The sequence below is a fragment of the Vulpes vulpes genome, chromosome 1 (assembly GCF_048418805.1).
Source record: "Vulpes vulpes isolate BD-2025 chromosome 1, VulVul3, whole genome shotgun sequence".
Taxonomy (NCBI): domain Eukaryota; kingdom Metazoa; phylum Chordata; class Mammalia; order Carnivora; family Canidae; genus Vulpes; species Vulpes vulpes.
In genome coordinates, this window is record NC_132780.1 from 172,959,577 (window position 1) to 172,979,434 (window position 19,858).

At 36.6% G+C, this 19,858-nt stretch overlaps 1 protein-coding gene across 5 annotated transcripts in view; it reads left to right on the forward strand.

Moving 5' to 3' along the window:
* CYB5R4 (cytochrome b5 reductase 4) overlaps positions 1 to 19,419 on the forward strand; it is an 85,168-nt gene extending 65,749 nt beyond the window's left edge. For all 5 annotated transcript variants that reach the window (XM_026007436.2, XM_026007435.2, XM_026007433.2 and 2 more), the window contains 5 exons: positions 1,391 to 1,540; positions 4,311 to 4,461; positions 4,772 to 4,858; positions 13,905 to 14,069; positions 18,892 to 19,419. In XM_026007436.2, coding sequence (XP_025863221.1) covers positions 1,391 to 1,540; positions 4,311 to 4,461; positions 4,772 to 4,858; positions 13,905 to 14,069; positions 18,892 to 18,946 — 608 coding nt within the window. In that variant the 3' untranslated portion in view covers positions 18,947 to 19,419. The remainder of the gene's footprint in view (positions 1 to 1,390; positions 1,541 to 4,310; positions 4,462 to 4,771; positions 4,859 to 13,904; positions 14,070 to 18,891) is intronic.
* Positions 19,420 to 19,858: the final 439 nt, after the last annotated feature.

Genomic DNA, 19,858 nt, shown 5'->3' on the forward strand with positions numbered 1-19,858 from the left:
TAGGAAGTAACCATTTAAGTTACTAATACAGGTTTCTGTCAGCTGAGTGAGTGATAGCCCAATTCCAGGTTTGTAGATCCAATGTTCCTCCATGTGGGAGCCATAGCCATGCCTCATCACTTTAGGGAACAGAGAAGCTGCCACTGTTAGAGAGAGAGAGTTCCATCAGCACTGTAATGTGTTCCTCAGGAAACTGTAAAGGAAAGAGGTGAGGGAGTTCCCAAGTGTTTCTTTGGGGAGACAACTACCGGCAACACATAAACTATATCTTAGTAACCGTGTCAGATTGTGTCATTTTCAGAATGAGTAGGTGATTATAAATGATTTCCTTACATATGCCACTGGAATAAGAAGCTCTATGAAGATATTCTTGACTGAATTTTCCCCTTCATTCTCATCCTAAAGTTACCTTATGTACTTGTTTTAAATACCCTTCTTAACCACATCTACCATTTTCTTGGTCTTTCAAAGCTGCAGAAGGTCACATTCTCACATCAGTCAGGCCAGCTGACTGCCAGCCAGAACTTGGTAGGTGCAGCATGTTACCATGACACTAGGGAGCTCCTCTCTACATCACCACCACTGCCAGGCTGTCATTCAATCCCTGGCATCCTCCCTAGTACAGTTATTGTTGATGACTTATCATTTACAGGTAGATGAATTATGTATATATCACGGAGCCACATATAAAATGTTGGTCTTTCCAGTGTGTGGTGACTCCTCTTTCTTTGGAATTTGGCTAGCTAAAATATAACATCAATTCTTATTAAATTTATCCTGTTTTCTTAATATTATATTCTTTTTTTTTTCTTAATATTATATTCTTAGAAGTAGTCAGATTAACATATTTTCCTTCAGTTGCCAAAGTAATGTATCACATATCAGAACGTTAAGACAATTCAAAATGTGTAAAGTAAAAAGTGAAATTGTTCCCCTTCTCAACCCAAATGATCCCAGTGACCATCAGTAGCAATTGTTAAAAATTTGTTGAATAATTAAAGTTATTATGTAAATACCTTCTTACATCTCTGTGTAAACTTTTGGTTCCTTTCTTTTTCTGTAGGCCCATTATAAAGTTTATGTTCCGATAAAACAGATGGTTGTCTAAATTTATTACCATAAATCTCTATCATCTTATGCCACACTTAATAAAAATACATTGTTTATATGATGGGTAAAGTAATGATTTGTGTAAATTATTTGAGCACACATAGGCTTGGGATATATATACATATATATATAGAGAGAGAAAATATAGTTAGAATTATATACACATTAAAAATACTGTTTTAAATATGTACTGCTGGCATCATAAAATTAGAATGTTTCATCTTTATTGAGAGCTGTTTAAATTTTTAGAATTGAATTTCTTTGTCATGACTTTTTCTAGGTACTGAAATAGTGAAGCCATATACACCTGTATCAGATTTCCTACTCTCAGAGCTCAAGGAACCAGTTCTCAACAATAAATACATCTACTTGTTGATCAAAATCTATGCTGCTGGACTCTTCACACCAGAGCTTGATCATCTTCAGATTGGTTGGTATTCTTTATAAACCTCATTTGTGTTCTAGATTGAATCCCATGTTATACTGTCCTCTAGTTATGTACACGTGAGAGTCTATCAACTAATTAAACTCAACATGTCTACTACCAAAGTCATATTCTCTTTGTCCCACCCAACCTATCCTCACTACCACATTCCTCATCTTTATTATTTACAGCCTCACTGTTCATCCTTGGCTCAGTCTGCAGGCCTGAGTCACCTCTGACTCCATCTTCTCTCTCCCGGTCCAGTCAGCCACTAACTTCTAGTGAGTCTGCCGCCCAGTGACTTTTTTCTCTTTTTTTTCTATCCCTTCTGCCACCCTGTCAGATCAAGCCTTCATCATTTCTTTCATGAGCGCTGTTCTCTCGCAGTTGCCTCTAACAATGTCTTTCTCTTTTTTGTTTATCTGCATTTCCAACTGCCCTGGGGATACATTTAATCATGTTGTACTGCAGCTTTGAAATTTCTGATGGGCATCCATCACTTAACTCATTAAGTCCTCTGCATGGCCTACACAGACTTTCATGATTGTTCCAGCTTCCTCTCTCGCTGTAACTACTAGTATAAATATAGAGTGCTTGTGCTGCTCAGAGTCCCACAAATTTGCCATCCTCATGCATAGGTACGTGCAGGCGCCTCACGTAGGACGCCCATCACCCCTTTCTCTACCTGTCAAGGAACCTTTTTTTTTTAAAGACCCAAACAAAATATCAGTCCCTTATGAAGCCTCCCTTCTACTGAGCCCCTCAGGAGAACATTTTGTTCATAGCTCCAGGATAAGAATAAATAACATTCCTTCTTTACAGACTGTAACTTTGAGGTTGAGGATAAAGATCATCTTAACTTATCTTTGTAGTTCCTGTACCTAGCATGGCACTTGGCACATAATAGGCTCTCAATAAATGTACTCTGGAAGAATAAAAAGACTATAATGAAATTTACTAAGATTTCAAGACCCCTATTCTTATTTCTGTCCCTTTTTCTGTATCTTCAACTTTTCATTGCCTTCTGTTTCACAGTAAAAGTGCTTTTCCTATTTCTAACACAGCATTCGCAGTAACATCCAGGTATCATTGAAGTAGATCACTAAAATTTGAAAATTAAGAAAGGTTGTTGCTTTCTGAACGTTAAGCCAGTGTATACATAATGGATGTGATTAGTCCTCTTTGGTTACATAAATCAAAATACTGAATATAAATGTGAACCTAAAGAATCTTGAATGGCTGCAAATCTAGTGAGGGTGAGGTTCATCCTGTGGTAGACTGACATGATTGTAATATAGCATGCGGACACTAAACTGATGTTCTCATAACCTATTTATAGAGATAGTGTAAAGAGCAGGGTGGAGAATTAGCCTAGAGCATGGAAAAGGAAAGCCCAAAGGACTAGATGAGTGTTTTTTTCAGCTTCATCCTGGGGAGCTAGACGTAGTACAAATACTTGTGTCACTTAGAGGATGACATACCAGCATGGTAGTGATAACTCATGAAGCCTCATCATGGCCTAAATGAGCTACCCTATGAAATTATCCGCTTCTTTGTTTCAATTCCATGTTCATTGAGCAACTGTTATATGACTGTTTTGGGCTTCCAAATGTTCTGATACTGGGAATGAGATGCCCTGGATGGGGTGTGTAATGTTCAGTTCACGAGGTAAGGGTTGCCTTCTGTAATCAGTTGCCATTCTGGCAGGTGTATTTTATCTTGTGAACTGGATTAAAATCAGGTACCTTGCCTGAGTCTAATCAGTTGTCTGACATTCGAAGGACTGGACTGCTGACAAAAGTTATCAAGTTAACATCATTCTTTGAGGCATCTTTAGTAAACAGTCAGCTGACTTTTTCCTGAAGATATTCTGATCTTATGGTCCTTTTGAACAGGGAGCATCTGTTCCTTTCTAATACTTAATTCATCAGTTACTAAAAGATTCTTACTATCCTGCTTACTATAAACAAGAAGGAAAATATTATGAGCATTAAAAATAATAAAGCAAAGTATTTGAAATTGTTTTTAAAATGTTTAACTGTATTTTTTATTTTTAAAATTACATCGAAAATTTCTGAGATGTCCTAAAGGCAGTTCTCTTATATGAGTGATACATAGTGATTATATCAAATGCACTGCAGAAAAAATGTTTCTCAAATATTCTTATTCTAGATTGAATGCTCTAAGTACAGTTTCTGGTCTTTGTTTTTATAGGCATTAAATTCAGAACAGCTGTTCTTTTAATCAGTAGGTCTTTTCAAAGATTTGATGGAGGTGATGTTAGCACATTTACTAACATAAGGCTTTAGAATACATTTTTATTTCCATTTTCTCTCTTATTTTTGTTGCTGTGGCTAAGAATCAATATGAAAGTAGTGAGTGTATATTCTCCACCTTGTACTGTGCAAGACAGGTATACATGGACTCTGCTTTTGAGGTGCTTATAATTTAGTTTAGCGATCAATCCTTTACTGATAATTTATACTTAAATACTTGCCAGTAATTTGTAAATTAGAGGCTCCAGGTGGTTTGGGAAAATGATGATGGGAAATGAGTGTAATGAAACCTCATTATTAATTTGGTTAGAATGATATAATCTGAACATACTTGGGAGCTTAATGATTATTCCCAAAACTCCTTATACATTTTAAAAACTAAGGTGTAGTCTGAATGTTATGCATTCACCCTGTTACTCATCAGTGTTCTAAATTCAACTAGCTTAACCTCAGTTTCCCTGATTTTTTTTTTCTGATTTAGTTTATATTTCATTGTTTAGGAGATTTTGTTTCCGTAAGCAATCCTGAGGGCAATTTTAAAATATCCCAGTTCCAAGAATTAGAAGATCTCTTTTTATTGGCAGCTGGAACAGGCTTCACACCAATGGTTAAAATACTGAATTATGCTTTGACTAACATACCCAGTCTCAGGTATGTAATTTTATCTTTAATTACTGTCCTTTGTGAAGCTGTTAGCTTAGTATAAGGTATTCTAAATTAATTAAATACTCAGTGGACCTTAATAGACATATTCTCATTCCCTCATTTATCATTTCTTACCCTACGTCCTCCAGTCCTAGCTGTCTTATTAACTTGATTCTTTTATTTTTGATATTTTTTGTTACTTAATTGGCACTAAGAAGCATTTCATGCCCGTTTATGTTTAGACTCTTCCATTCATGCATATTTTAAATGTAATCGAAATAGTTCTTTTTGAGTTGTTGTTTTTTTTTCTTTTAAGGAAAGTGAAGCTGATGTTCTTCAATAAAACAGAGGATGATATAATTTGGAGAAGCCAGTTGGAGAAATTAGCATTTAAAGATAAAAGGTATCAAACTGGTAATAGCTCTGTATTTAAATATTCAAAAATGTATAGTCAGTCTAGGCCTCATCTCCTTTGATTGGAGTTTTTAATTGGCCAGGAAGCTCCTTCAAAGACAAAATAAACTAATCAATAATTCTTTCAATGTAAATAATGTTAAGACCCCTCCCCCAAAGAAATCTTGTTTGATAAGATTAATATGACATCATATATGTATCAATAAAATATATACTGAGTTTTACATTTGTGTGACCTGTACTGAGTTGGGTTTCATTGAAAATGATCTGGTATAGATAATTTGATAATTCAAGATTTTCTAGTTATAGTGGGTACAAATCTAATAAATTTGATGAGATGGACAAAGCAAAAAATATTTTTCTTTACTACGGAATTTCTTAGGGCCTTTCATATGCTAATGTCCATTGTGACTTTTCAAGATGGGGGGATTCTTTATACACGGTTAAGATTTTCTTCATTTTTGTTTATTTACATTAACACTTAATGGCTGTGGTCCTCAGTGCACACTTTGGGAAATGGTGGGATAGGCAATGAGTCAGGCTGAACTGTGGTAGAAATTGAAAGCACGGAAATCTGTTTCATTGCAAAAAGCCCTAGTACAGTCAGCTGAAATAAGATGATTGAAATGGGCATATGCCTCATGTCCTGTAAACAGATTTAAAAGCAGTAAGAAATTTTGAAGGACCTTTTTAGAAGAGTGAATGGGACTAGCTGTCATACTTTCCAAAGGTTTCTAAAGCTATTTTTAAGAGATTCTGGACTTCATAAGTACTTCACACAAAATATCTGAGGTAAATATGTAGAGGATCATATAGTATAGATAAAACTCTACGCCTTTTGAAAGTTGGAATTAAAGACATCAGAAACACAGCTGTTCTGGGGCTCCTTTTCTTGTGAATACTCTGGAAGTGACCTATCTAAGGCAATGCTTGGCCACCACTGGCTTTTCCTTCCTCCAGCCTTCCTCCTCTTTTTCTCTTCATAAATAACATTCACAAATTAAGGATGACCTGAACTTATTTATCCTTGAGGTATTTAGTCTTCTTACATACTTAAAACCGTAAACCTAAGAGTATTTTCTATATCTAGGTAGCTATATGGCAGTTCAAAGCATGGTTTAAAGAAATACAAATTCCTGGGTTTACAAGTGTGTTTTTCACTATTTTCAAAGTGGAAAATTAGAAGCAGCATGAATCAAAAAGCTTGAAGCCCTACATTCTAGTTTTCATTCTACTCTTCACCAGCTTGAAACTTACTCAAAAATTACTTAGCTCTTTGGGCCCATCTCTTTATCTTCAAAATAAAATAATGATGCCTTTCCTACTTATTTCATAAGGCTAATGCGAGAATTAGAGAAAATTGTATAACTACTCTGAAAACTGGGAAGCCCTGCTTCAGATAATTGAATTGTGATTTAGAAGAACTCTATGTACATGAGTTTCATATCTGTATTACCTGTATGAGCTCCCATTTTCTAAACAAACATTTAAAATAATTAAAACAACATAGCTGGGCTTTTTGACTTGAGGTGTTTTTTTTTTTTTTAATATTTCTGGCAGTGTTTTGATAAAGTTATATTTTAAGATAGTTCCCTTATATAAGAAGATCCTTTTAGTATGATTTTAATGAACAGACATTGTACTTGTAGTCTTTCAATAGGAGTTAAACTTGATTTAAGAAGTATTTGGTATAAAGAAATGTGTTGACAGCCTCTGAATATACACTGTTTTGTTTTGTTTTGTTTTGTTTTGGTCTCTAGTAACCTGGGTTGGTGGATCTTGTAGGCTAGAATGTTGAGGGTGAACACTCAAGGAGAAAGACCCCTTTTCTTTCACATGTGGATGACTGGTTCTAATGGCTCTCACCAGATGAGGCCTACTCTCCACCTTGCAGAAAGAAGTGATGTGTTGTGACTTCTGGCCTGCCTTTATCTTCCCCTTTTCTGTGCCCTCTCTTTCTATTCTTGCTCTGCTGTGGGCTCCTGTGTGTGCACTCTTTCTCTCTCTCTCTATCTCTCTCTCTCTCTCTCTCTCTCTCCCCCCCCCCTCCTTCTGCCTCCTCACTAACCCCCCTCCTTCCTCTTCCCAGAGACATAGCTGTCCTTGCTTGAAGCACTCTGTTGGCACTGACTTCTAGCATATAATTTATGCTCCCTGGAGACTCCTGTCAGGCCCTCACTGGAAAACAAAAAGGCTGGCTATGCTTATAGAGATGGCTTTGCCATGTTTATCAGGAATGTTACCGTATTCTGAGGTTTTATGAGAAGCCTGGCTTCAGGGCTTATTGGTGGGTTTTGTAGCACTATTGATTGATTATTGAGTCCCACACAGAAAAGGAAAGTGAAAGTTTAGATTTAACCTAAGGTTGTTTTAGTTGGTCGCATCTGTATTTCAGTTAGCATTTTAGGCCTCAGTTTTTCCATTTGTGGAATAGGGATATCCATACCTACGTCATAGAATTGTTTGGGCATGGGGGCCAGTGTGATAGTAGGTACCTACCCAGAATTAGCATATTTGTAACATTCATTTATTCATTAAATACATGTGAAAGAAAAAAAAAAAGACATGTGAGCTTCTACCATGTGCCCATATAATACAGGCATACTGTGTTGGCTTATTTTCTCATGCAATCCAAGGAATGTACCTCTTTATTTACCTACATGGCTAAACTTAATAGAATTGTAACACAGGTATATCATAAGCACTTTTTTTGGATATTTCTGTTTCAGTCAAGTTTCCAGTAAGCATAAAATTTGAACAGAAAACCACTTACTTGATTTTTATCCAAATATGTTATTACACTTGACTCTTAACTCCAGTTAGGTAAGACTTCATTCACAACATTTCAAATCTAGCAAAATCCCACACACTTATTTTCCTTAAAAAAATTGAGAGAAAACAGAAGGCAAACATGTATGGTAGTAGATGTAGCTAATTACTATGTAAACTAGAATGCAAATTGAATTTCACTCATCTTTCTCTTGACTACTGCACAGTGTTATGCATGAGGTCCCATCTCAGCAGAATTCCCTAGCTCTGTGAGTTTCTCAGCTTTTGCAGACTGATTTTTGAGGGGTGGGATAGCTTGACAATGAGATTGACTTCTGGGCAATATTTCGTAATATATAAATATAACCAGCGTTTTCTTTCCCCTTCAGAGCAGTCATTTTTAGAGAAAATAACCTTCTTTTAGTAAAGCTGCCTCTGGCTTTAACACACAAACACGCATGCTCTTATGCATACTCATCTTTTTTGTTTCATATTTTTTAAATAATGTAGTCATAATAACTATACATTTTATAACTACATTTTCTACTTAGTGTATTACACCTATTCTGTGTATAGAATACTTTAAACCAGTGGTTCTCAATCTGGAGTAATTTTTGTCTGTAACGTCAACTCTTCACCCTAATCCCCATGACTTCACAGGCATTTATGTCTGAAAACATTTTTTATCACCACAACTGAGGGCATCTGGTTGGTAGAGGCCAGGAATGCTGCTAACATCCTACAGTACACAGGACAATCTCTCGCAACAAAGAAATATCCATCCCCAAATGCCAGTAGTGCTAGTTGGGAAAACCTGCACTACACTATGAGTTTTCATAGCTACATTATATTCAGTCGTGTAAGCATACCATGACGTATTTAATCAATCCCCCGCTGGTGGGCATAGTGATTAGAAGTTGTTCTGTACCTCTCTGTGCAGGGTAAAAATTCAGCAGAAGAATCATAAGGTCAAAGAATACCAAGGCCATTGGTAACATTTTGACAAATAGCCTCTAGAAAGTACCCAGCACAGAATATTATACCCCACACATTTAATATGTTGGGTCATTATTTTTCCTTTAGAAAGGATGAGGTTAACATTTAGGGCAAAAGGGAAAGAGAGAAAGGAATCCCAAGTGGCAAAGAAGTGGGGCACAATGGACAGGGGATTGTGTACCCCGTTATGTGCACCAATGGATCACGTGCACCACTTCAGGTATTTGTGTGCTCACTATTTGCAAAATGTGCTTAATGTTAGGGAAAGAGTGAGTAAGGATACCCTCATGGTGGAGAAGTTCTGAAGGTCAGCAGTAACTGTGAAGTCTGTGTGTTGAAATGAACAAATCCTGTTAGAAAGGTCTAGGAAGAGTAAGAGTGTTTTTGTGAGTGCAGGGTTGGCAAAGCTTCAGGGAAGAGGGGTTTTTGAACTGGGCTTTGGGAAGCAGTTAGCATTTCTGTGAACAGGAAAAGTAATTTGGGTAATAGGATTTTAGGAGCAAAAAACCATGAGGGCCAAGGGCGCCTGAATGGCTCAGTCAGTTAAGCGTCAGCCTCTAGCTCAGGTTATGATCCTGGGGTCCTGGGATGGAACCCTGCTTCATCATCATTGTTTATAGTCCCCTGTTTAGCGGGGACTCTGCTTTTTTTCTCTCCCTCTGCCCCTCCCCCTGGGTTGTGCTCACTCGCTCTATCTCTCAAATGAATAAATAAAAATCTTTTAAAAAAAACATGAGGACCAGTATGTTGAGTGATTTACCAAAAGAGCACAGTCTAATTTTGTTGAACTCTATACAGAGCCTAATGGAGAAAAGTGTGAAATAACTTTGCAAAAAGCAAAACCATTGATTATATATATATTAAAAGGAATCTTAGTGGTTGGTGATCACTTCTAATCATCTTTTAGATCACTATCAGCCAAAGAAACAGAATAGGTTAAAATCAGGGAATGAGAGACCTTAAGTGTAATTCATATATTAATAAGTATCTATGAAGTGGACATGGGAAGCTCCAAGAACATGGGAAGCTCATCTCCCTTTATCACCAACAGGCTCTCTAGGTAATGACTGGCTATGTTTCTGTACTCTGGTGTCCGCATTAGGACTAGCAATGTTTCAGTCCAATTGAGATAGCAAAAGCTGATGACCTCAGAGGCACAAGTAAATTGAAAATGTGCCCAAACCCCTTTCTCTTTCTCTAGCCTATGCTGTGCTCAGGATATGGGCCCGTAGCCTGGACCCTGAAACACTCTGTTCCTCCCAGATGTTCCTCATTTGGGGTTTCTTGAAATGTATTTTTTGAAATATTCGTGGGATCCCCTCTAAAAGGCTCTGTGAATGAATAAGTTTGAGAAACAATGTGTACCATATCACCTCTTTGAAGGTTTGCTGTGAAATTAGCATGTTCAGGGTTCTGAGAAATTTTGAAATCTGTAACTTTTCTTAACCCAGTAGTCCCAAATTCATTTGATAGGTTAGCTTTTTCTCGTGGATTACCTCTAATATCTGGAAGACTACTAGTGTTCCATCAGATTTATTTTGAGATACATTTACATAATATGTATATTTTATGAAATTTTAGCCCCTAGCTATTTATTTCGCAAGCTATTTTCCTATGAGCATATAGCAAGTCTTCCTGCTATTTATAGCTTTTTTCTTTTTCTTTTTATTAAGTTTTTCATTTTGATTCCAGCATAGTTAACCTACTCTGTTGTATTAGTTTCAGATGTACAATATAGTGATTCACCAATTGTGTACATTACTCAGTGCTCAACGTGATAAGTGTACTCTTAATCCCCACCACCTATTTCCCCCACCCCCACCCATCTCCCCTCTGGTAACCATCCATTTGTTCTCTGTAGTTAAGACAAACTTCTTGGTTCATCTCTCTTTCTCCTCTTTTTTTCTTTCCTCATTTGTTTTGTTTCTTAAATTCCATGTATGAGTGAAATCATACGGTATTATTCAGCCATAAAAAAGAATGAAATCTTGCCACTTGCAGCAACATGGATGGATCTAGAGGGTATAATGGTAGGCAAAATAAGTCACTTAGAGAAAGACAAATACCATATCATCTAGTATTTTTCTTTATCTATAGAAATCTAGGCCCCAAATACCCTGAAATACTTTTCTCTAGGCAGTGCCAAATCACAGGGGCTTTGTAAACAAGAAGTTGTAAGATGGGATCGGGGTTTTTAGGAGAACTAATATGGCAATGATGTGTCAGATAGATTAGGGTTCATGGTATTAGAGCAGTCTTTTAGACAAGAGGTATAAGGGCTTGATGTGTAGTTGTGGCAGTAAATATAGGAAGGTAGGGGACATGTCTAAGAAATGTGGAGGAAGTAGTTTTTGGAAACGGATTGGCTGGAGGGGGAGGGAATGGGTTGTTGGATGACTGCAGGCTCTGCATAGGATTTAGACTGAATAAATATATTTGTATTTCAAGATTTTTCATCTCAGATCATTATCAGTCTCCTCTAAAATTGTTTTTTCACAAGCTTATTTACTTCCATTGACATTTAGACAATACAGGCATTCCCCAAAAGCAGATCTTTTTTTTTTTTTTCTCTTTCTCACTCTCTTTTTATGTTGATTTCACTTTATGGATTATCTAAATTTGTTTTCAGGTAACATTTTCAAGAGTTCTGGTCCTTTCCTGCATTTCGAAATCATAGGGCAGAAAGGAATTTTAGGACATTTACCCTTATGCTTCAAGGCTCTAATTATTTCAGATACTTCTTTCAGAATAATCCAGAAGAGAGGATTCCATAGTAACCATCTATATCTTGATATGGTAAGAAGGAATCCTTCTTTAAAAGTATTCTTGAGTCTTAACTTGGTATTGTTCCTATTCCAGTTTAAGCTCTTTTAGTTCCTGTAAAGGGGTTAAGCAGCACAGCAGCCTCTTTACAATACACATAAAAATTGCATTCAGGTGACTGTTCACGTTTTCCATTGAGTGCCCAAAAGTTATGGCCAGGGGACCAGTGTGTGTGTGTGAACAAATATGAAATGCATAAGAAGTTCACACTGTTTATGTTAGGATCACGGTTATTTACTACCCATTAGTAGATGTCTGCAGAAAGTATGCCAATGACTAGGTTTGTTTTTTTTTCTCTTAAACATCTCAGTATAAAGGAAACTTATGATTTTTTTTTTTTCAGATGAGAGGGATACCAGTATTGGTTTATATTTTTTAGCAGTTTTATTCCAGTGACAGAGTTGTTGGAAATAGAGCCAGAGAAGATACATTTTTATGTTTTATTTAATAATACAGTTGCTGTCTTTTATCTAGTTGTCTCTGTGTAATTGGAAATGTCTTAAGATAGTAGTTCTGCAGCTGCTTTTGGGTCTCCTTTGATAATCCAATGAAAGGTCTTCCCAGAAAAATGTACTTACGAATTCATGTGGATTTTTTAATGTGATTTCATAGATGTCAACATGACTTTGTTCTTTTTTAGTTTTGGACAGTATACCTTCTTTGTAAATACATTTCTTTAGTCATTCATCAAGCATTTTTGCACACTTACCTCAAGCCAAGCCTGGATACAGTACTAAATATAGCAGACAAGGATTCTGCCCTCCTGGAGCAGTAGACAAATATGACATTCTGGAATTAGCTAAAATTATCCGAAAGAATCTTCATTTTAAATGCTAGCAAGGAAAAAATCAGTGAAAGTATTTGGGGAAACTGTTTTGTACAGAGTAGATTGTATTGCTGCTAAAACTATATGGGAGCCTCAAAGGTAAGAAATAGAACATAACTCTGTAGGGCTTTTAAATATAAAATCAGAATCTCTATAGAGATTATATGGCTCTTCCACCTTGTTCTAAATGGACAAATAAGCCCGAGAGGCTGGGGTCTGGGTGAGAGCTAGGACTGGTTCTCTCACCCCTGGCAGGCACTCTGAGTTGGTGTGTGCTGCTTTGTGCTCCTCAGTTTTGGGGAGCTTCATCTCAGCTGCAGCACAGCAATGTGAGGGCAGCAGCACCAGCCACATCTTGTTTCTGTTATTCGGCTCCCCAGGCCCCTTCACAAGAGAAAATGTTTATTTCTGCTCTTTCTTAAGATTGACATGAATGGATGATTAATTTCTGCTAGTCTTGAGAAAATACCTCAGTTATTCCCCAGAAAAATATAGAAAATATTTTGATCTGATGCTATAAAAAATGGTAAGAATTAATTGTGTTTGCTACATTGGAGAAAGTTTGTAATTTACTATGATCCTTTACCAGCAGTTCACTTAACATGACAGAAATCTGGGAAAAATTGGTCTGTAGTTACATCGTGAGATTTAGTTTGATGTTCTTCTTTCTCATCTTAATTCTTACTTTTTCTTTCATACGTTTCACTTCTTAGTATTTGAGTGCCTCCTGTGTGTTGGCCACTAGGGATGCAGTGACAGCCACAGCAAACATGGTCCCTGTTCTCATGGGGCTTATGATCTAGCAGGGAAGGCAGACGTCAGTAGGATAATCGTCTTGATGACCACATATTTACAAGCTGAAGAAAAGGGAAAGGCAGACATTTCTCCAACACATATATCAGAGGACTGATGGGCTGCAGTACTTCCCCCTGTGGAAATGATGCTTGAGCTGAGAACCGAAGAGTAGGGCATGATAGAAGCATTATAGGAAGAACAAGGATGGGCAGCATCTGAAGACTGAGACGACTAGACACCTAGTTTGGAGCTAAGACTTGGTGAGGTTGTCCATATGGGAGGTGAGGCAGAGAAAGATCCTGAAGATAAATCCCAGGCTCCTGGCCTTTGCAACCAAGTTCCATGGTGCCATTCACAAGGAGAACATCAAGTGTAGGGTAGGGAGATCACAAGTTGAGGTTGAAGTGAGTGAGACAGCAATAGTAAGTAGTCAAATAGGCTCTCTGGGGTCTGGAACTCCTTGGAGAAGCTCAGGTCGGGGATTAAAATGCACATGTCTTTGGTAATTGCTCTGAACTGTGATTTATACAAGCAGATTATTAATAGAAATGTGGAGTTCTCTGAGATCCCTTGGAACTCAGTAAATAATGCCAGATTACTCTACTTAGCCATAGCAAAAGCTGATGCTTAGTAAATATGGAGTTACCTATATGGTTTTGTTAAATTTTTGCTTACAATCTCTTCTGGTGCTTTTCTCGCAAGTGTATCAATCTTCAGGTATTAAATTGTTCTCAAAGGGAACAAAAGAAAACATTTTCATGAACTTGAAACATACTAATAATATGTTTAAAATAATAGGCTTTTAAAAAATGTTTCTTTTCTTTAGATTCCAGGTTGAGTTTGTTCTCTCAGCACCTACTTCTGAGTGGAATAGCAAGCAGGGACACATTTCACCAGGTCTTCTTTCTGAATTTCTGAAAAGAAGTTTAGACAGATCCAAAGTCCTCATCTGCATCTGTGGCCCAACACCATTCACAGAACAAGGAATAAGGTGAGTAGCAATGTGTTAGGGAAAAGAATACCCAACACTGTGAAATGAAAATCTTCCATGAAAAGCAATAGCCTTAGCTATCCGTTCTTCCCATTCATACAAACTTACACTGTAATAGTCTGGTACAGCCTAAGAAAATAGTCAAGTTTTTAACTCTCATGCAGGTGAGAGGTTGGAGGCCAGGATTATGCATGGGGTTAGATGTGAATGATGATCTCTGCTAATGACCGGCAGTGTGGATACAGATTCATGGGTTTGGTGCCACAGTCTTATGTGGGACATTGGATTCAACTTTTCTTCCACCAAAGCTTTCTAACATATGGTAATTAATAAACATTGTTCATCTCACTGTAGCTTTCGACTTTTCTTCATTCTCTGCAATTAGACAAAAGCTAGTAAATTCCAGCAGTTGAAAGCCAGATGGCAAGACAGAAGGAGAGACTAGGACATAAATAAGCAAAGACTAAGAGTTGACTATGGATAATGAATTATCAGTGGTAGTGTTTGTCTTATTTAAAATTCATCTTGCTCTGATTTAAATCTAAAGTGAAACTTTAAAATATTTTGTTAAATGTCGCTGTGATTGGGTGGCTAGGTGATTTTAAAATACGACTGCCTTAAATGCCCTGTTCATCCTTATTTGATTGACTGAACCTAACATTTTCTGGATAGTTTTCTCTCTTGCCTTTTTTTTTTTTTTTTTTTTTTTTTTTTGCTATTTTGTTTTTTAATTGAATTAATTTAGAAAAAGATTGACCTCAATAGATAAAGACATTGAGAAGTGTTTCTCTCCATGTTGTATTTAAAAAGTATTTTAATTAAATTTAAGTGTATTTCTGGATTTTAATACCTTCAGAAAAATACTCTTTTGTTTAAGCACTCTCAACTTAAATTTTAAAAAATATTATGATTTAAACTTTTTTAATCTTTCAAAGCTAAAACATAACTATTAAAATGATAGTGAAGACTAACAGTGTGGTTTGAAGTAAAATAATTTTTAAAAAAGAAAAAAGCTAAAAGCTACATTCTTCTATTTTACTGGCACTACCATTTTAGATGTATCTTAATGCTTCCTTTATAGATCGCAGCATAATAATCCTTTTACATGATGGGAATCTTGTAGTCTTCAGCATTGAAAGAGACTGTCTTTAAGGCCACTTAGCACAGTTACCTGACTGAGGATGAATCCCTGGTCCAGCCTCCTAAAGAAGTGGGTTGTTTTCTCCCGTGAATGGTGGGCTGTTTGTGGGCTCTTCATTCTCATTCTCATTCCATGCAAGGCTTAGCACATTTCCTTGCACACCGGAGCCTCTGTGTGTGGAACTGAATAGAAGGTCACATTTTAATATTGACTGTAATCTCTACAGCTTTAGTTTCTCAGCTTTACCTTAGCACTAATCTTTCTGTCCTGCATTAATTGCCTTGCCTAGAATTGCTCAGGAGTATTACTGATCATTATATAGGGATGTCTGCTTTTGCTCACCTTTGAACATGCTACATGGAGTTGCCTTGTGAGATTTAGCCTGATTCACAGCATTCTTCATTTTATTGCTCTTTCCTTGATTGTGTTTTGTAGATGTTGCTTTTTTATTTTTTTATATTTTTTACATATTGAAGGTTGGTGGCAACCTTGCAATGTGCAAGTCCATATTTTCCCAATGGCATTTTCTCACTTTGTGTCTCGGTTTGGTAATTCTCACACTATTTCACACTTCTTCATTATTATTATATTTGTTATGATGATCTGTGATCAGCGACTACAACTTGGTGAGAGCTTAGATGATGGTTAGCATTTTTTTAGCCATCAAATGTTTTTTAATTAAAGTATATACATTTTTTTTAGACGTAATGCTATTGCACAATTACTGAACTAGAGTATAGTGTAAATGTAACTTTTATATCCACTGGAAAACAAAAAATTCATTTGACTTGCCCTGTTGTAATATTTTATTGTAGTAGTGTGGAACCGAATCCACAACATCTCTAAAGAGTGCCTATACTTGCAATTCATAGCATCTGCCCTTGTGACACCTAATTTAGGACTCCTGTTTCTTTGATTTTTTTTTTGCCTTGACCATCTTAATGGATGTTGTGTATCTCTTACTTGGCAGTTACATGGGACTCTTAATATGTCACAGTTTTTGCTATCCTGAAAAGTGACTCTGTGATGCCCACTCCTTAAGGCCCTCCAAGGTTAATCTCATGTCTGCTGCATATGTATAAACATTTCAAACATATTCTCCATATTTGGTGAAATTTTGTTAAATTTATATGATATGGTAACAGAGAAGGACTCCGAAATGGATTTTATTTTAGTATAGATAAAGAGCAAGATAATTATTTGCGTAGTAAAGGTGCTTTCATCTACTAAATACCCACTTGTTTATTACAGAGATCAATAAAACAGTCTCTGCTTTTGAAGCTGACACTGTCTAGTGGTGGAAACAGATGCATACACTGATAACTAAAATATGACTCAGAATATCATAAGCACTATATGAAAAGTAAAAGAAAAGTGTCATGAAAATTCAGGAAGAGGCAATTTACTTTTACCTTGGGCTGTGTATTGGGAGAGAGAGGAGCTGCATGGTCAGGAAGACCTGTTCTTTATTTATTTTTATTTATTTTAATTTTTTAAAAAGATTTTTATTTATTTATTCATGAGAAACACAGAGAGAGAGAGAGAGAGAGGGAGAGCACAGCAGAGACACAGGCAGAGGGAGAAGCAGGCTCCATGCAGAGAGCCCAATGTGGGACTCGATCCCGGGACTCTGGGATCATGACCTGGGCCAGAGGTGGTGCTAAACCACTGAGCCACCCATTCTGCCCAAGACCTGTTCTTTGAATGATGGCAAAAACATTGCCAGTCGGAGGCAGAGAAGGGCAGGGTAGGCAGAGGACCAAATAAACACATGGAGGATGCAAGTATTCAAAAATCTAGACTAGCGTGGTCAATATGAAGCCACTCACCAGTGAGGGGCAGCACGTATGGCTGGAAAGGTAGGATGAATCCAGGCAGCGAGAGGTGTGACTGCTACACCAGGTTGGCCCTCTGACTCCTGTACCATACTGGTACTTTGAATATGTATGTATGTGTAGAAGCTTCTAATTTGAGTTTGAATCCCAATTCTACCACTTAATAGTCATCTTGCAATCACTAATTAGGCGTCCTAGAACCGGTTAACCTTTCTAATAAGCTTTAGTGCACTCACCTGTACAAGGAAATAAAAAATAATACGTAGGCATGTGAAGTGCTTAGTACAGTGACTATATACAGTAAGTACTAAATAAATGTTTTTATTTTCACCATTTTTTATGAAGTATAATTAATGTATACTGTTGTTAGTTTCACATATATAATATATATTATATGATATAATTCAGCATTTCTATACATTAACCTAGTGCTCATCACAATAAGTGCACTTGTGACCCCTTTCATCTATTTCACCCATCCCCCCACCTACCTCCCCTCTGGCAACCACCCTTTTGTTCTCTGTATTCAAAGGCCTATTTTTTCTCTTTTTTGTTTGTTCATTTTGTTTCTTAAACTCCACATGAGTGAAATCATAAGGAATTTACCTTTCTCTGTTTTCAGCAGCATTTTAAACAGAGGTACTTCTAAGATTTCAGTCTCAGTGTTTTCCAAATTGAATTATACTTAAGAGTATTTCTGCTTGTCTTGTTCAGTTTGGGAGAATGAAAATAGAATGCTAAGGGGATCAGTTCCTTACTTTGAAAACTGATGAATAAAGGGGGGGAAAACCAGGCATTTATTCTGTCTTGTATGAGCTGTACCACTGGGTAACCGCATATAGCAGAAGTTTGTTTTTCTTTGTAGAATTCCAGAGCTGAAAAATGAAGAAAGAATTATAGTAGTATCACAACTTCAGTTACTATTGAACTAATGGATATGTATGTAGACCAGCAGTGGTTGTTAGCATCCAGAAAGAGTGGCAGTCAAGTATTATGTGCCTCCTGGCAGAAGAATACCACCAATGAAGTAGTCTTGTCAAAAAAGAATCAAACCTGTATTTGAAAGCCTCTGGATCCAATTATTAAACTGTGGGAAATAAGAGGACTAGGAACATTTAAAAAAAAAAAAAAAAGAGGACAGAGGAACATAAAAGAGACCATGGGAACATATTATTAAAGTATACCACAAAGATGCAGCAAAATGAAGACTCTGGGATTCTCAGCACTTAAAAATATGGTTTTGTCAACAAAGAAATTGCAGGACAGAGAGAAAGAGAGAAGGGATATTCTAGATCAAAAGATACCTAAAAGACATCACTCAATCACAATGAGTAGACTTTAAATTGGCATTAAACTGACTTTAAAATTATGGTGTTTAGGGACACCTGGGTGGCTCAGGGGTCGAGTGTCTGCCTTTGGCTCAGGGCATGATCCCAGAGTCCTGGGATCCAGTCCCACGTGGGGCTCTCTCCATGGAGCCTGCTTCTCCCCCCTCTGCCTGTGTCTCTGCCTCTCTCTCTCTCTCTCTCTCTCTTTCTCTGTGTCTCTCATGAATAAATAAATGGAATCTTTAAAAAAAATAATAATAATTATGGTATTTATTAGACAATTGAAAATTTGAACACTGACTAGATACTTGATGATCTTAAGAAATGATGTTAGTTTTTCTAGAAGTGATCATTTCTTTTTTTTAAAGAAATGGTTTTTTTTGTTTGTTTGTTTGTTTTAAGAAAGTACATACTAAGCAGGGAAAATGAAAAAGCACTATGGTTATAATGGTAAACTTTGGTCTTACCTCTTTTAAACATTTTCCCAAAGGATCACGTACTTTGTCTTTGTTTTTCAGGTTGCTGCAGGATCTGAACTTTTCCAAAGATGAGATCCATAGTTTTACAGCATAATGAAGAGCTGTCATTGTCCTTTACTCAACTGTTTTTGTCTAAATTTGTGATTATTTAGGATTTTTTAAGAGACCATTTTTGTACATACCAACTAAAAGGTCAGCTAGAATCCAGGTTTCCGTTTCTTCAATGAAATCAACTATTCCTTCAGTATAGATGACTTGTTGACTTTATTTTGTACCATAACTTATTTTACTACTGATCTTTGACCTGGAATCAATCATGGCAACAAGTCTATACAGGAGTCTTTTGTGATGAGTCACAAACTTCCTTACCATTTAAAGTGTATCACTGTTCTACAGTAAGCTCTTGTGTTTTATGACATGATAAAGTAAATGATCATTTTGATCACGTTTCTATGCCGTACAATGTCTTATTAGCAATACAGATTAAATTTTACATTGCACTGTTAACTCAGGAAATGATCATTTATGTCCTTGTATTACTATTAAAACATGGAATGTTATAACTTATTAAGTGATCCAAACATTTTGTGTGTGTGTGTGTGTGTGTGTATGGCAGTGATACAGAGTAGAATAAAAGTACTCAGGTACTTTTTAATTCTTGTGGTAGAAATGTGTTTAAATGCAACAATATCCGTCTAAAGGGAATTAAAAGGCAACAATATAAGATCCTGGAGACATTTCACATATGCGGTTTTGATTAGACATTAGATGTGTCAGAGAGTTTGAGAGAACCTTAACAACTATTTTGATTCTTAGCCAAAATTAGAGGTGTCAGGAAAGATCACAAAAGTGTGGCATCTGGTCCCAAGACCTAAAATGATCATTTATGCTTTAGAATGAGTTAAATTTTAGTTCTTTTTGAGCCTTTCTAGAGGAACACTGTGTCCTAAATGCCACCTTCCCTGGCTGGCTGCTTTCCCCACAGCTGGCAGTTCAGCAGGAAGCC